The 19,741-nt window shown below is 34.1% G+C and overlaps 1 protein-coding gene and 1 pseudogene across 1 annotated transcript in view; one reads left to right on the forward strand and one right to left on the reverse strand.

The window, feature by feature from the left end:
* LOC138330624 (transcription initiation factor TFIID subunit 11-like) overlaps positions 1-19,741 on the reverse strand; it is a 54,129-nt gene that overhangs the window by 27,337 nt on the left and 7,051 nt on the right. The window contains exons 5-6 of the mRNA XM_069278177.1: positions 16,468-16,609; positions 15,608-15,681 (exon numbers count right to left, since the gene is read on the reverse strand). Coding sequence (XP_069134278.1) covers positions 15,608-15,681; positions 16,468-16,609 — 216 coding nt within the window. The remainder of the gene's footprint in view (positions 1-15,607; positions 15,682-16,467; positions 16,610-19,741) is intronic.
* On the forward strand, positions 12,332-15,514 carry LOC138331030 (uncharacterized; annotated as a pseudogene).

The following is a 19,741-nucleotide window of genomic DNA, read 5'->3' on the forward strand; positions in this document are numbered from 1 at the left end:
TTCAAAAGTATAATTTTATAGCTAAGGTCATATTGTAAATATATTCTACCTGTGTTTGTAACACATTTCATTTAGATAAGAATACGATAAAAATGTGTCGGCTTATCAATTAGTCTGCAATATATTTGAAGTCAATAAATCGTTCTGACCGACACGTATGAATTCAAAAGGGAGACTAACTTCCGGATGTTTCGGTCATCTTGAAATTGTTAATCAAAATCACACGTAATAGGTAGATTACTTAAGTGATAGCGGAAGCTAGCTTATTGTACTAGAATATATTTTTTACCCTTTGGCACCGTACGGCGGTCAGCATTGTATTCGTGTCGGCTGTCAAAAGTTTAGGTGAAAAAGCCGGTTTGCCTATGAGTATCACCTATAGCCATCCAGTGTCTATATAAGAGTAGAGGCTTAAATGATCAATACCAATAAACCTCTGAAACTAATCGGGTGGCTTGACTATTATTACAGGTAAGAAATTCTATGTTATTGTATACATTTGTTTGCAACCTATTTTTACTTTTTGATTACTTATTAATTGTGTATCTTCAAATTGTTAATTGTTCAGTGATTTAATTATTATTTTTGTACTTAATAACACAATGCTATTAATCAGGTCTTATGATTGTAAAATGTATTTCAAACTCGATATTTAGTTTATAAATACAATAAGTAAATAATTGGAACTGATGTTAATTAATTTCATTATCGGCCAAAGTTACGTATATGCTAGAAATCTATCTTAATTATGGAAGTCGATAACATAATTGAAATTAGCCATCTTTAATAAGGTCCCGCAAAGCGGAGACCGCCATATTGTATCTAAACATATTGAGCTAAGTCTCTTTACATTACGCTGTGTAACACTAACTTTACATGTTAATTATAATGGTTTATCTTTGTAAATATGATCATTTTTATTAAGTTTTTTTATGATTTTTTTATTTTTCAAATTTTGTACATGTATATAACATTAACAACGAGACAACACCGACACATCACACTATACACACAAACACACACACACTCACACTTACACACATACAACTCACATACCCTGATACATACATACACCCTAACACCTTCTTACTAGAATATTTAAATTATACATGATGTGTTTATTATAATTACATATAATGTTTGTCTTTTTGTTTTTAATTTCATTCCTTCCACGCACACTTTTATTCAGGGGGGAGACAAGATGTTACATTTACAGGAGAGAAGTTAGGAAAAGGAAAGAACAGTCAGAAACGGGATGGGTGGGAGAAGAAAAGGAGATAGGAAAGGGATGGGTTGGAGGGTAAGAAGTGGGGAGAGGTGGGGAATATATATTGCCAATAATGAAATGATCATTTTAATTATAATAATATCGGCATATGTTGATTATTGTAGGAATATAGATCATTAGGATTTAAATAATAAATCTTATTGAACAGACATAATTATTTTGAGACAACAGCCGTGAACTATTTGCCTTTAATACTTGTTGTAAATATGAAATTATTACATGTTGTAGTAATGGAATTGTTAGCCATAACTAGGTTATTGTCTTTAGAATTAACATATTTACTCATAAATGTTTCTGTATTTTATTATAATTAAGAGCATCAGTGATGTTGTCATCTTCGGAAGTAATGTCATTACATGTTCATTGCTATTGCTTTTATTATTTCATATTAAGAAATTATCTTGTTTGCTAAAATCTGTAGTTGGTCAATTTATTGAATTACTGATAATTAAGATTTTACTATTGTTAATCTTCCCGTCGGCTCCTTTCACGCAAAGCGTATATTATGTACTCTACCGTAAAATAATTATTTCCCCCCATTTTATGAGTATTTCCCCAAAACAAAAGAATTGTTTATTCAATAATGTAATCAGTTTATTATTTAGAAAATAACTTGTATTCGAACTACTACAATGTAAAGTATGATTTATTAATTTCGATTGTATGTTTTGAATTATGAAACTAGAATACCAATAAACCTCTGAACCTTATTGATGGCTTGACTATTATTACAGAACCAACTACAGCTATATAGACCAACTACAACCGTTACAAAGTTAAACTTCAAATTCCATTGTTTAGACCTGTAGTAGTTGTTATGAAAAACGTGTTGAAGTCTTTCAACTCCTTTTTGCTCTTACAGACAATTTCTAATAATTATGGTATAACAGACCGTGAAAGTTTCTCTGGTTTTAATTCGATGTTTCTTAAATAACGTTTTATTGCCAATAGTAATCCATGATATTTCACCAAAAACTATTTTATTATTAGAACTCTTTTGTTTAAATTCGTCAAAAGAAAGAAAGTTTAGATTTTCAGAATTTCATCAAGTCATTAAAAATTTAAAACAAATTCATCATTAACGTTGTTCCACCGCCGACAGAGCATAAATGATATTCATCATTTGAACAAGAACTGGTGTTTAATCGTGTATATACATGCCTAATTAACACAAAAAATAAATAATTTATTTCGCCTTTGGTGCAAGCGCAATCATTACTTCATTTCACATAGGATATAGTGCTACGGAGTTTTTTTTCGGGATGCAATTAATTATTTTTCTTATACTTGAAACTCTTCAAACTTTTCAATTGTAACTAAAGAAAAATGCTAAATCGTCTGCTCCTGTTTTTGAAAGTGAAAATAAATGTCATTTTTGAACCAAAGATGTGTTTTGAAAATACAATGTTGCCTATTTATCCTTATATTTTCAGAATAGTTTAATTTTTCAAAGACGTCTTTCAAAAAATGATAGCGGCACCTGGATATATATATTATTTCTTTCTTTTTGCATATTTTTTTCGCACAATTACATAGCTTATGTAAATCTTGAGTTGCCTTACTTGAAGATCAGATACCATTTGCATGAATACAAAATAATCTTACTACGAATGAAAGAAATCATACAAGTTGTACAATTTGCTCATCACGTAAATAATGGTAAAACAGTGTATGCTGTAAACTGGAATGCCTCAAATTTTACGAACGGCAGACATACTTATAGAAAGACAGAAAGACCATTTCAGTATTTTGACGTTCCAAATTATGTGCTGTTATAAAATCAGATAAAGAAAACAGGTTGGTTATACTGTTCGTGGAACATATAATAAACATGTAAACTGATAAAATTAATAACTTACCGATTTCCGGAGATTTTTTCCGAAGTCTTTTGCGGAGATCCAAAATTTTTTCTAAAACAATAAAATGTATCACAACTATAATAATGCGTGAGCCATAAACATTACGATGTGTGGTTGAGTGTGCGAAGTTGTCACAACGTATGGTTGATTGATATTATAATAACAGTCGCAATTGTAAAACCGACAAGTTTCGACGCGTGTCATATATAGGCCAACAGAGAGATGACACTAATATCTAACAAAATGTGATATATATTACTTGTTATATAGTCAGTTACTGACCCCCTATAAGGGATCAACCAACTAAATAAAAAAGACCTTCGAAATGGCCCTTGTGTATACAAGATTGAGCCCAGGATAGAATTATAACTCGGCCGCTGATTGGCTGGCTTATTATGAATTTCAAAAGTAAAAATGTTTTCTGACAGGCAATTATTCCTAGATAACCATAATATGAATTTGAAAATTCATATTGAGATTTAGGTTCAAAATATCAATTTTGATAATGAATAGGTAAAAACATTAGAATTTCAGGATTTTTTAGTGCAAAATGCGCCTGATTTCAATAAAGCTACCCTGGTTGGAGTTTGAGCAGAAGGACCCAAACTTTTTTTTTCTATCTAGTGTTATATGAGAACCTAGACTTTAATTATAGAACACAATACCTAACTAATATTTCTTTGTTTTAATAATACAGTACAAAACTTTAAAAAAGTTTAACACTGTGGTCTATGTAAAATCATTTAGTTGGTTGCTCTCTATAGCGAACGCAACCGGAAGTATAAGAGTCAGTCACTGGAGCCGAGTGAGTCCATGGATACAAAGGTAAGTCGCCAAGTTTTAGAACAATATGTGTCCCTGTGACTATGCATGCAGTTTATTTAGAATTGGCCAGTAAGTTAATGGTACATATAACGTAGATTCAGGTAATTAGCACGGCTGTAAACGTGTGACATGTGTGTTTAACATCAGATGAGTACGATCACATGGGTGCGCGGTGCATGGTCTCCTCAGTTGTCAGAATTTAGTTCACAGAACTGTATGCATGTTCCAGTTTAGGTGAACCAGGAATTAGCGGTCAAATCAAGAAATTTTGGGGTCAGTCATTTCTGCCATATTGGAGTGCCGAGAGCCATAAAGGTATAAAACATAAGTTACAGCTTATACATTTGAAATTGGTAACATTAAGGGGAGACAATTACATTGTATTACATAATGTCTAGTTTGGGGTGTGGTATTTAGACCTGCCAGGTATCATTGGTGGGAGGAGGGGGGGGGGTGGTGGTGGGGGGTGGGGGGGGAGTCATCTCAGGTAAGCTAATTTAACTAATTGTACTGATTAATTGTAATATTAGGGCTAATTAGTTTATTAAAAGTATGCATTTTATGTTATAATGATGAAAAATACCATTTTGTGAATATTTTTTCCTTTAATGAAACATATTAATGGTGTTTCAGGGTCATTCAAAATTTCCGGAAATATGTGTTGGTTGCACAGATTCCAGTCATGGACAAAGACATGCATCTTTTGTGCTCATTACAGGTTTGATCTTTGTTTAATTTGTTTATTTTAAACAGAAAGGCTCTGGAACCATGTTCCTGGTAAATTTGAATGTGTAAAAGGTTTGGTATATCTGGTTTTCTTCCAAAATCTTGACATTTTCTATATTATAGGGGTACCTGATTATGTAATGGATTATCTCCCCTTGGCTGGGGACTTTTCCTATTTTTTCATTATATTCAGAAAGTTTAATCATGTAACAAATAATTAACTTAAACAACATTAATACTATTTCAATATTTAATACATAATTTGCAATTAATCAACACAGTGTGTAAGTTCAACATTTCATGATTTCAGAATTACTCCGCGGGTGACTGTCCGAAGGTGAAGCCCTGTCCTGGACAAACCACTTGACCGATTAAGTTCATATTACAGATTTGACATACAGCCGAAATACACTTTACATCATAGGTGAGTATTAGAATTTTAATTTCTGCTATAAAGGCATAGAGGGGGTCAGTAAGATTTATAGCCTTTATAGGGGGTTAGTAACTGACTATATAACGAATTTATCGCATCGAGGACCATTTATTTGTTTTATTAATGTTTCCTATTTGTTTGGTCAAGAATCTGAAATCATGATAACAAACAATCGCCACTTTTAAAATAATTGGCCTAACGTTAGGCTAAATATTTATCTATGTATTTCTTTCAAGAATTTTCAAATATACTGTATAATGAACCTGCAGAATAACAATCAATAATTCATAAATCATAATTTCGACATTCCTATGTGCACAGTAGGCCTACCTCAATACGACACCAGACCGTCTGTATTGAAAGCATCACAAACAAGAGTGACACAAACATCCATCTAACATTTTAAGCACAATCTCCTTGATCATCTGTGCATTCTCGCTGAGATAATCACTTAAAAGTTATGCCGATAAGTTGATTGTAGAGTGTAGATTGATCTGTAGGTAAGAACACCTCCATTTGTTTATAATCACAGTCTAGAAAACGCTTGAATTGTTACGTTTGACTTTCGCCGCGTCATCAACTTTCAAACTGACGTAGGGGAAGCAACTCGTATCTAAAAATGCATTTAATGTAATTTGAAGTATCAAAACGATTAAAGTTATTTTTTTACACAAAAATTAACAATCAATATATAGTTTTACGGTAATGAAGTGGTATATTAAGTTGAAGCTAATGTGTTTAAATTTAAAGCGATGGCGAGAGCCGCCATATTGCACCATAATAAAATTTACTGACCCCCTATAAAGTGATAGGGGGTCACCACGTGACGGCTCACCGCCAATCATTTGGGGACATTTCTGTCCGAGGTGCGATAAATATATATTTAATTTATTGGTACAAAAATATATTTTATATAATGCGGCAATACCACATATCTTATTTCAGAATATAGTATGCATATGCACTATACATGAAGACCATCAGAGGGTCAGTCGGCGCGTGATCGGTTTTGGTTGACTAATCAGCGTCATCCGCATCTATGGAGGACCAATCATGGGCGCGCACTTCTGGGTCCGGAGTCTGTCCGCGTCTTCTTCATCACTTTATAGCGTCCATTTCACCACAATGATTTTTTTTCTGATCGACTCAACGGTTTTTGATTCTAATTTGTTCCAGTTTTGGATATATAGCTTGGATATATAAAGATACCCATCTCCACCTATTTTATACTTAAACATTTGCGACGTTCGTCAACTATGTGCCTGTATGTTTTGTACAGTTTATGACTATTTTTTGTGCCTAAGTTTTGTATCCCATCTTTGTTGAAATATATTATCAGAAGTACTTTATAATTATGTGTTCGCTTTTTATAGTGTCACAATTTATGTATGTCCTTAAGAAAATAACCTTAACAACATTTTCTATCTCTGTTTTTTACGATGTTTCAACAAACTAGATGTAGTCTCTATACAGTATACCTAGCTATCATAAATGTATTATTCCGTCTTTGCATATAACAGAGTTAGCTTCCTTGCGGGTAGGTATCGATTGTTACATCATTATTTTGTGAGGCACAATGCATGACTGTACGTTCGCAAACACATGGGGCGAGTTCACTTGAAACTCGCGGGTTGAGCTGAGTGACGTAAAACACTATTTTAGACCCTAGTTCGAGAGTCGTGAACAAAACGCGTTGGCCTACTTCGAGAGAAACTCTCCGAACCCTGGGTCTCAGCTGGGTTAGACACGGGTAGAGTTCAAAGTTCAAATAACGTCACACGCACCGCTCGTGTTAACTCTAAGTTTCAAGTGAACTCGCCCCATTATGTCAAAATCAATACCTACCCGTCAGGGCAGATAACTCTGTAAAGTATAAACTCTACGGTGGGGACAAACGGACATATTTTTGAATTTCTAGATTGTTTTAATAAACAGGATCTACATATATTACCTTAAAGAGATATAATTGATGCCATAATATATATATAAAAATATATATAACCTTTTTGGTTAGAAATTCGTGTCGGGTCCCTGTGTATAGGCCTAAGCATTTTGAACAGTTGCTAACATGTTTGTTTCTGTTTTTCCCGTGCGAACTCGATCGGGTCACGATAATTACTGAAGCTTTTCGTATATAGGCCTATAGTGTCACATGCTATTTTATTAATTCAAAACATTTACATGTATCTACAGTTCGCTTAATGTGTAATGTATACCTGATGAATCAGTTCATGCAATGATTTATTACATCTTTATTCAATTATGGTCAGTTTAAACGATTCCGTATATTGACTTAATTTGCATTTTCTTCGATTAAAACGCCTCAAAATAATCAACTAACTTCGTGCTCATTCAAAGAATTACTGACTGTGATAACAAATGCCATGTACTTTGCATTCACATTATATTTTTATGTATCAGTTTGATATATACTTTAGCGGATAAACAAAGCTGTATCTGTTAAATGTAAGGGCGTGTTTCACATTCACGGTCAAATAAAGTTGGTCATACTACTATGTTTGCCGTATTCTTTTCGAAAACTACTGCATAGTTGGTAATATGCACACTGATGGCAAATTCGCGTATTAACCGTGATTCGTGAAATTGTTAACAAATCATGGTTTTACATATCACATCACAGAACGTAAAAAAGGATCTTACATGACTGGCTATGTAATGGAAAATTTATAAAACGAGTTCAATAATTTGATATGCAACGAACCTTAAGGCGAATGACATATCAAATTATTTAACGGCTTTTAATGACTTACAAAATACGTAGCCACGACTGTAACATTCTATTTATCAATAATAGAATGATTGTTTATATATATATACTGTTCCGCATTTTCTTTGGTATATAGCCTTACCAACTGGGAAATCGTTTACAATTGTGTAAACGTAGTCGCAAGAATACAACGGACCACTTACTTCCGCAAGTAGTATCAATGCGCATCAGATTAGACCTATATATTGTTTCTGTATTTTCAATTCTTAAATTAAATAGTTTGAATGTAATGAATATCTTACATGACATTTCAGAAAATAAACTATTTGAGAGATATTGCATCAATGGAATGAAAAAAATAGTTTTATTGTGGAACTTTATTTTGTGTACTTTCTGAGCTCGACAACATCAATTGAGCGGCTGTTACATGAATCGTGTAAAACGATGTATTTTATAGGAACATTGCATTTAAAAGAAATAGTTGGTTATAATGTAAATATAAAAAATGAATTTTAGCTTTTGTTGTTTACTAGTGTTTAAAGTGTATTTGTAAAATGCCGCGAATTAAATAGACATAATTTTATATTCCATTTCTATAGAGATTGAACAGTGTTTTGCTTGCGTTAAAGGTGGTGTGAACGCAATGGGATACAGACATATTAAATGTAGCACGTTATCTGTATATTTACATAAATGAGTCTATTAGTACATGTTCGTGATCAGATTTAAAACAATGTTGGTCGCTAAGCTTGTAACTACGGTAGTCAGAATGGCCGTAGATATAGTTCAAATTGTTTAATTTTATAGCTTTTACACCTTTCAAATGTTTTTGAAATATATTTTTATCAATTTGATCATATTTCAATAACGTCCATTTCAAATGAAAATTGGGATAACCGAGGCGGAACGACTACCGGTATGTATTGTTGTCAGGGTAGTGATGCGGTTCGAAGTGGAGCGAGCCGCCATATTTGATATTTGATTTTCAGCCAATGAAAATAACCGTGATATAGGCTATTGATTGTATGAACTTTGGGCTGCTGAGTGATTGTCATGTATGATTCGGTCTACGGAGTACGCGATATAGACCAAATTCTTCATTATCATGACTTTTATTATTTGTACGGAGGATAGACCTGTATTAATAAAATAACCGGCGAAGCCGGGTTACATAAAAATTTACACAGGCTTAATTATCATTATACCTTCATAACCTCAATAAAATAAAAAGATATTTTGTATAGTTACAGTTTTTTCACGCAAACTTGATTTATTCTCGCGACAGTTGCATACATTTTTATTAAAATATCCATATTTTATCTCCCATCATCGTCAACGAATTCGATTGAACAGCTGATTGGAATCGAGTCATTCATATGTTCTCACCAAAAGTGGGGTCATGACCCCACGTTGCTACGCCAGCGACTATTCCCGTAATAATAGAATCGCCGCACGTGTTGTACTATCATTATTTAAGGATTTTTTTTTTATTTTGTCGAGGTTATGAGTGTAAAATGACAATGGATACGTGTATATTATGTAACCCTGGCGACATTATCATTATACCCTCAAAACTTCAAAAAAATAAAAATCTACCCCTTATATTGACAGTTTTTTCACGTAAATGAATATTATTTATTCTCGCAACAGTTGCATTTTTTTATTAAAATACCCATATCTTTTTCTCTCCGGTCATCGTCAACGAATTCGATTGAATACCTGATTGGAAACGAGTCATTCATATGTTCGCACCAAAAGTAGGATCATGGCCCTACGTTGCTACGCCAGCGACTTTTCCCGTAACAAAAGAATCGCCGCACGTGTTGTACTATCATTATACACTGATAATGATAATACTAAAAAGCGTGTTATTGAGTCCATGTCAATATATATACTGTAAATATATATGGTTAGTCGCGACATCTGACTAGGATTCCTTCTTTCGAGGCACTCTGTGCAACGTCATATTTTGATCAAAACGTCATTATTACCTGTGACATCATACATTGATTCGCGAAATTTTACACAGGCGAAATTAAGCAACTGTACAGATTTCAACGAATTATTATGTTTTCATTCAAATACATTCGACAGTTAACAGTGTATTTTAAAAAAATAGTATGGATATAATTTCAGTTGGTTATAGAGCGTGTATTGTGTTGTATACACACGCCTGAAATAAAAAAAAAATGATAAAATGGAAATGTGTTACCGTCTAAGATACATTTTACAGACATTATCCCTTACACCCACATAAATATGAATTGTTAAGATTATACCTTTGCACGCCATGATTTCTTGTGCAGCAAAATAAATGTTCTGGTGACTTCCATTTTCCTTGGAATCTGAAAAAATCGAATTATATTTAAATCAATCACGTGAATATGGTAGTTAATATGAAACTATTAACCATGTTCATTTGTAGTAAATAAATAATGAATCATGCATAACTCTCTGAAACAAACTTTAACTTCTGTAAATCCTAATCTTTCAGTTTTTTGTGATTGAAGTATTATTGATTGCGATATAATATTGGAGTAAATTTCATTCATCGTATATACCATCTCATATCAAACCATTTTGATCTCCTACATAATTGGCTGTAAATGTATTTTGATTTTAATTAATATCTCCTTCGGAATCCGTTTGACACTAATTTTAGCGGATAAAAGGTAGGTAACTCTTTTTAAATGTATGCAACTTTATTTGTACATCTTAATCCCATAGCAAAAGTACTAGTTTTCGGATTTTCGTACTTTTGCTTTTATGATAGATGTACCTTGATTGGCCGAAATGGGTTTGTTAGAGTTATTCCCCTTAGGCAATCGGGCGTAATTTTTCGGATAACCCGACTTTTGGTCAATTATTTTGTTGGATGCTGAAGCCCCTCTCATAAGTCAGCCATATTTGATTTTGGAGATAAAAGCTAATTTTACCACGTCTTATTTGATTTTTTCTTAACAAAAAATAACACATAAATAGAGGATCTTACATGAATGACTTTGTAATATGAATTTTGTTAAAAGATTTCAATAATTTGATATGCCCATGAGCCTTTAAAGATGCTCCACCACCGACAGAGCATAAATGGTATTAATTATTTGAACAATATTGGTGTTTAATCTTGTATATATATGCCTAATTAACACAAAATATAACATAAAATAATTTATTTCGCCTTTGGTGCATGCGCCATCAGTACTTCATTCCATACTAAATCGTCTGCTCCTGGTTTTTTATAGTGAAAATATACCATTTGTCAGCGTTGAGCATCATTAAGAGAATGGCATATCAAATAATTCAAAACGACTTCTTATGAATTTCATTTTATGTAGCAATGAATGTGATATTGTATTTATCACATAATAAGAATTTATGGAAATATATATAAAACTTTCACATTCTTATGCACAATTTTATGACATAGCCGTATGATATGCGCTTTGAACGGGAGTCAAGTTATGTGATAAATGGGGTCATTCTATCATTTAAATGGTACGCTTTAAAAAAAACAGGCTGCAAAGAGTAGGAATCTCGTCGAAAAATAATAATGAAACCCAACTAGGAAGAATTTAGTGTATAGAGTACATATATTCGCTGAGTATTTATAAGCAAACGTTTACAGCATTACAAATGATTTATATATGTTTTTTATTCAAATACATTCGGACAGTATTAACGAGTGTACTTTAAGTAGGTTGTTATGGCATATAATTTAGTTTGGTTAGTATTAGTTTGAATGTATACTCAATACCTGAAGTAAGAAAAAAAAAAAAAAAATGGGGAAAAAAAAAATATGGATAAGATGGTTTAGCTGTCTGGAAATACGTTTTTATAGACGTTTATCCCTTATAACCACCCAAACCTATTATGTGTTACATTTATACCTTTATGGATCCTAACGGGGTATCTCTGGTGAAGCAGACAAAGTTCCCTGGAGACCTCCATTTCCCTTGGCATCTGGAAAGGCAAGTGCTATTAAAATCAATCGTGTAAATGTGGTAGTGGATAGGTAACAATTGACCATACTTTATTTCATTTGTAGTAAATATGATGAACAAAGCATAACTCTCCGAACCAATAATTTTTGCTTATAATATTTTTACTAATAATCTTCTGCAACTGAATTTCTATAATGTACTACAAAATACGCACTGTGATTGAAGTATTATTCAACGTTTTATACCGTCTCATATTTAACTATTTTTGTATCTCTATATATGATAGGCTATAAAAGTATATTGAATTTGGGTTTGTATGCAAACTCACAAAATATATACTAGCCTTTATGTTTAGGTACGTTCGTTATATCAATACTAAACCTAGCCCCATGTTGCTAATGAATACTGTGGATGATGATTAAAATGTCTTCTCAGCTTTACTATAGCCAATCGATTTGACATCTGAAGCTCGGTCTCCCTTACTCTCCGATCATCGCTCGTTGGATGTGTACCTGATGGACAGTGGTTAGGATGAAAGGCGGTAGGGACCTCATAGTTCCTAATGAGGAGACGCTAGGAGGGGGACATCGGGTAAGTAAAGATAGTATGGAGGGGAGAATCTAAAGCTTAAAGCCGAATTTTAATACTGGGTTTTTTCAAACTCACCTAAAGCTCTTCTGGAACATAACTATCACATGCCGCTATTTAGAGAAACCCAAGTTATATTATATCATTGTACATCACCTGAGATTGGGTTGTAGATACTCGAATCAAAACATGGGTAATCTAATTCTGATTTTATCGGTTAGCATATATTGAGTCATTCTTCACTGATAAGCCTACTACCATTATGTACTTTTACCTGATTATCATAAAGCAACGGTAAGGTAAAACAGGTTCTTCGTGGTGTCGCTATACTGTATGGTTTCGCAGAGATTTGTTGGACTATATATATATGCACGTAAGTACACCCATGCATAATATGAATTATAATTGTGGTGAAGTTAAGTCAGAATTTATAATACTGAATACGTATGGTTTTTCAAGTATACTAATTACTTTACGTCAAATTGATTCACTATTGGAGGGATACATAAATAGATAAATCATGCATGTAAATAAAAATTGAGAATCCATGATCTATGCTCTTTTTAAGTTAACTACGTACATGTATTTACATTTAATAACTTGTTGTCTAATAAATAGAATAATTGAATGAGAAATGCACAAGTTCGTCACAAAAATATTATTTTTGAATCCATTAAATTATCCTCTCCCTTTTAAAAGTTACTACGTTCTAAATCGTTGTAAATATGGGTAAAAACATGTATCTAATTGCTTTGTTTTTTTTCTTTTTGAGTGGACACTTTAGGCCTATTCATCATGCCCAGAACAACAAAAAGAAAGAGGCCAGGTACAGTGGACACGGACCCGGGGCCTTCTCTGCCAAGCGGGCTCATACTGGAGAGCAGGGTCAGAGCATGGACAACTTCCGGACAACCCAAATTGCTGATCATGATTTGGATGTCGAAGATAATGGTGAGGTCTCGACACCAATTATGTGAATCGAAAAAAGAAAAAATCATCGTCACAGGAAATATGTAGAAAAAAGAATTTTAGGATCTGGTAATTACAAATCAACTCTGAAGACAAAGATCCTTAAATCTCCGCTTCAATAAACAGGAAGTCATTATGGTTGTCAAACTAATGATTCATCAAGAGAAATAGATTATACATTGAGAGAGCAGGACAGATGGTTTCTCTTGAATTTTTATGTTGTAAATTTATGGGTCTGTGCATCACTTAGTAACTTACCCAGGATATTGTCCAAGTATAGATGCACTCAATGGTTTCGACTTGGGGCAGCCTCAAAATTTTCTAGGGGTTTTGGATGCGAAAAGAAACTCTATGACACAATAATTTAGATTAAAAATGCAGCATGAACCCCAAGCTTATCATGGGGCGGATTATAGATAATGGAAGCCTTTGGTTATCCTACCATGCGTCAGGTGAAGTCACAAACCAGTCAACCTTTAGGTCTCAGAATTTCAACTACCAGCAAACGGTTTCACACAATAACTGCTATGAAGTGTACAGGTAATCACCCCATGGTAATGTGTCAAGGGAGGAATAATGATTCCTTTCGCCCTCACTTCCAGCAGGGAAACCCCCGTTTTAGGGCCCCCAACCCCGGTTACTACAATCAGACAGAAAACCGAGGTCAACAAGGAATCCAGGGGCATTTCCCTCGCGGGAGAGGTCAAAGATATAGGGCCCTCGGGGAAACATCAGTTAAGGTGGAAATGTTAAAGCAATGTCTGTCAGAATATCCTCAGAACACTATAGCACATGAATTAGGAGAGGGGTTTTCTAGTGGGTTTAGGTTACACTATACAGGTCTCATAGTCCCAACACAGTGTAAAAAATCTAGTTTCGGTAGTGAATATTCCGGTGGCAGCTAAAGATAAAGTCATGAAAAAGGTTAATTTAGGACGAATCTGGACCATTTTCTACAAAGCCCATTTAAACATTACGTGTATCGCCTATAGGTCTTGTACAAAAATCTGATAAGACCTGGCGATTGATAACGCACCTGTCGTACCCGGAAGGTAATAGTGTAGATTAATTTATTGATGAGGATCTATGTACAGTAATGTACACCTCGTTTGACAAAGTTGTGAATATGATTTCAAATTTAGGGAAAGAAGCTTTGTCAGCCAAGATGAACATAAAATCTGCAGTCAGACTATTACCAGTACATCCAGAGGACATCGATCAGTTAGGTTTTATGCTAGATGGGGAATATTATGTAGACAAGTGCCTACCAATGGGTTGTGCTATATCGTGCAATGTTTTCGAGAAGTTTTCAACATTTCTTCATTGGCTGGTAGAGAAAAGGTCTAAGATTAGTTCTCTTGATCACTACCTGGATGATTTTTTTTATTTGCCGGGGAGCTAGAAGCTGATACATGTAAGTTGTTAATGGATTGTTTTCAGTCAGTTTGTCTAGAGTTAGGTGTTTCAACAGCAGAGGAAAAAACGGTGGGTCCTGTCACTTGTCTGGTGTTCTTGGGCCTGGAAATTGACACAGTTGAAATGGTGGTTCGTATAACAAAAACCAAAATGTTAGAATTGAGAAGGCAGTTAATTGATATTGAAAAAGTAAAAAGATAACATTGCGGCAGTTACAATCGATTGTAGGTTGTTTAATTTTTTTCTGTAGAGCTGTAAAACCGGGCAGGGCATTCTTAAGAAGGTTTTACGATGCTGTGGCAGGAGTGAAAGAACTGCATCATTTCATAAAGATCACCTCGGACATGAAGTCTGATATGCAAATGTGGTTACAGTTTCTAGGGACATTTTTATGTGAAACGTACTTTCTTGAAGTTTCTTGTTCAGCAAATCATGTCATACAGCTGTTTACTGATAATGCAGGCTCGGCCGAGCTTGGCTGCGAAGCCTTTTTGGTAGGAAATGGGCTTTCTACCAGTGACCACAGGATTGGTCAGGGCAAGCCATTATGAAGGATATTACTTTATTAGAGTTAGTGCCTGTGGTGTTAGCATTGACTCTTTGGGGTCTCCAGGGCTGAGGAATAATCAAATAAAGTTTCGAATTGACAATATATCCTTGGTGTCTATTCTGAGCTTTTCTTATGTTGGTTATGAAGAACAATGCGTATTTTCGAGCGCAACATGTTTCTGGGGTAGATAAATGAAATTGCTGATTCTATGTCTCGGAAACAGTGGGGGAGGTCCGCCAGCTAGCCCCATCAGCAGCAGAGTGTCCAGAAGAACCATCACATACTTGCGCGTTCAACCACGGTTTTGCTGCTGGTGTTGATCTTCTGCATTGTCTTGTCTTGAAACGTTACCTGGTGCCTGTTGCAAAATTTCAAAGAATACATTGTCAAAAAGCAGTAACGTACTTAATCCCTTGATATCCCCTTGATTGGTTACAATAAAGATTGTAGCCACTGTGGGTCTTTTTAGTTTTAACAAATTAATTGAAAATCAATTTTTTTTTTATTGTATTATAATTCAAAAAGTGTTCATCCGCATTCTAAATAAGAGGAAAATAGTGTTTTTTTCGTATTCAAACTTAAAATAAACGAAAATAATTTTCTTTTTAATTATTTTTTCATTACTGGTATTTAAACAAAAACTATTTGTTTCACCCGGAGTCATATTTGTACAGCTGTAATGTATTGTAAGAATATAAATGCACCAAGATTACACTATAGATATTAGTTCTATCGATGATTGCTGTTTTATTTGGTGTCTTTGGGTCAAGTTTGAAGTTAATATCACCTAGTACAAATGTTGACGTTTTAGGAAAAACCTCACTGGCTACATTTCAGCATTTGAATATTTTCAAGAATTTATTAATGTTTAATATCTTACTTAATTTACTTAAAATGTCAATTTTCATAAAGAAAATATAAATAAATAAAAATATGTTCAAACAGCGGACAACAGGGGTCCCCTTTACACATATCCAGAGTATTGTTAGAACATATAGTTTCTGGCTCTTTACACCTTTTGAAAAGGCAAATGAGATACAAATACGCACACACACATAAAGCAGTGTGCACATAGATCTTTAACACTGGGGAACTTGAAATAACGCAGAGCGTGGACATATATATGAACTATTTCGCTACTTACCATACACCGTCTACCAAAACATGTGCAAACGTTTTCCTTTTCAAATATTTGTTGTTGAGTTTGCTTTTGTTTTCTTGATCGAATTCCTCCCATATTTTAAGACGTCGGTTTTTCCAGTACCACTGAAAGTTGCTCTCATTAGCTAAAATATGGAGGCAAGATAAAATATAAATAGATACTGCAGAATAATATTGTAATCACTCATGTAAACGAATCTTTACTACTTGTTTTTGTCTTTTTTGCCATTTCTTAAGATGGCCCATATCAGCCGACATGGCAACTGTTTTACTAACCTGTAGTTGTACACACATTTGTAGTGATTGCCATGGCAACTATTTAGGCCATGAAGGCTAGGAGGGTCCCACATGCACCCCCCCAAACCTCCGAACCAATATTTTTCTGAACCCTTATGACCCACTGATCACAAATCATAAATGTGAACATTGCATAAGTTGGGATGAACTTCCGGTTATGACGTCATCAAGATGGCCGCCATCTCGAATTTCACTAAAAATCGAAAAATAGTCATAACATTGACATTTTTCAAACCGAAGTAGACAAAATGAGGTATCAAAATGACCTAAAATAGAACAACAAATACAAATCAGGACTTCTTCATGAATGTTTTTTTGTATCTCACATATCAATCAGTTTAAGCTAACACAAACACAACAAAATACCAATGTTAACAATCGTATAAGTTCCGGTTTATGACGTCATCAAGATGGTCATAACACAAATATTTTTTCAACTAAAGTAGAACAAATGAGGTATCAAAATGACCACAATAGAACAACAAATACATATCAGGAACAAACAATCCAATAGATGTAGTGATTTATACGCAGGAAATGAAAAAATCGGATTTTAAGCTCAAAAATGGTGATTTTTCAGCAAATTTTTCATATATGGCTTGACGCAGCAAAAATGTTTTCCAATAGCAAACTATTACTTCTAATAAGTTTTTTGACCACTTATCAATCAGTTTAAGCAACAAAAACAATAAAAACCAATGTTAACATTGTATAAGTTCCGGTTATGACGTCATCAAGATGACCACCATATCGAATTTCACTAAAAAAATGAAGAATAGTCAAAACACTAATATTTTTCAACTAAAGTAGAAAAATGAGGTATCAAAATGACAACAATAGAACGACAAATAAATATATGGACCAAATCCAATATATGTTGTAAATTGTACGCAAGAAATTAAAAAAATGAGATTTTAAGCTCAAAAATGGTGATTCGTCAGCAAATTTTTCATACTTGGCTTGACGCAGCAAAAATGTTTCCCAAAAACAAATCAATAATCGTAATCAGTTATTTAAATTCCTATCAATCGTAAAAAACAACAACAACCACAAAAATATATAGAAATGCAAAAAAGAATTATTGTTATACCCTCAATTTTGTAGATTAGAAGCGTTTCAAATATACATGTAATTATTACAGCACAACACCTACTGATAACGTAACAAATGTAACCTAAGTCTAAGCCTGTGTTTCCGTTAATATCAAAACATTTGTGTCTTTGAAAATGAGCAGATTCATTAATTCCCTATGCATAGCACTAGCAAAATGTCAGATGGTTACTACAATGTCACATATGTCTTTCACTGGTTCTCAATGATTATCATTATCATTGTGCGTGCTTTCTCGCCTCACTACACTTTCCACTGAAGAGACTCGGCATATCTGGTAGCTGGTACATGCAGGTCGAATAAGAGTAATCGAGATATCAGTATCCAATTCGTCGAAAGCCAGAGCATCGTCTTTGATGTCGATGAGCTGATGTGACACTACATTACCAGTGTTGTTCTAGCCTGTCATCTTTTTTGACCCATCCATGGCCAGAGTTCATATCAGGAACAACAGGTTCAGGGATTGTGGGATCTCTTTCAGATTCTAACAATATCGTACGTATATGCTGTTTCAGACTTCTCCGGCATAATGGAAATTACACCAGATCCACATTCTTCCAATAGTGGAATTAGTTCTCCTTAGTACATAGCTCCATAATTAGTATGAAGTACTTATTCGTCAATCTTGTGGACCCTCTTCCACCATAAATGACACAGGTGATATCATCGAGGTCATTCATCAGGCCATAAATGTTAAATGTTTTCATTGGTCTGACTTTTCCCACTCCCTTGAAGGTGCTGGTTGTGTCCCATCTGGTGTATGCGTAAAGAGACCATTGAAGACTCCCCCAGTAAAAAGTTCTCTACAGTGCTTTCCAGACTTGGTAGAGAGTGAAACTTCACTGCAGACCTCATTTATGACCTCAAAGAATCCACCTGTGTCACCTATGGTCACTGAGGTTCACAAGAATGAGGAATTGTGCTTCATACGAATTAAGGAGAACCAACTCAACCCGCCCCAGAATGCGGATCTGTGTGTCTTTTCCATCATGCCGGGAAAGTCTGGAACATCATATACGATATGTGAATCTAGGTGAAACTAGGTTGGAAACGGGAAGAGCTCCTACATCCCTGAATCCGATGGTTTCTTATGTTAACTCTGACAATGGACGGTTGACAAGTTAGAACCACGATGGTAACCCGGAAATGTAATGTCACATCAGGTCATCGAGGTCAAAGACGGACACACTGGCGAGAAAGCATGCACAACAAAAATGATTATAATCAAGACCTAGTGAAAGAAATATGTGACACTTTAGTAACCATCTTATATTTCCTTACGTTATACACAGGAAATAAACAATGGATGTGCTCATTCTAAAAGACACAACACGTTTCGAAAAGTGTCATGGTATTTACGGTATAACAGGCTTACATCAGTTTTGATTTGATACCCTAAAGCTATTAGTTGGCGTTTTGCTGTAATAATTTAGTTCGGGAGGCTACTAGTCTACAACATTTCGAACATGAAAAATGGCTTATTTTGAAGTTCAGCCAACTTTAAATTCAAATTTGTTAAGATATAAATCATCAATAGCCAGTGTAATATTCAGGAAATTCCACGACACCAGGAAACTGTAGTGTCAACGGTTTGGGAAACAAATAACAATCATATGTCGCATCCGTTGATGTTTTGTAAACCAAATGATGGTATAACAACAATTCTTTTTTGCATTTCTGTATATTTATGTTGTTGTTGTGGTTTTTACCGATTGATAGGAATAAATAACTGATTACGATTATTAATTTGTTTTTTGGGAAACATCTTTGCTGCGTCAAGCCAAGTATGAAAAATTTGCTGAAAAATCACCGTTTTTGAGCTTAAAATCTTATTTTTAAATTTCTTGCGT

The sequence above is a fragment of the Argopecten irradians genome, chromosome 9, assembly GCF_041381155.1.
Source record: "Argopecten irradians isolate NY chromosome 9, Ai_NY, whole genome shotgun sequence".
NCBI lineage: Eukaryota > Metazoa > Mollusca > Bivalvia > Pectinida > Pectinidae > Argopecten > Argopecten irradians.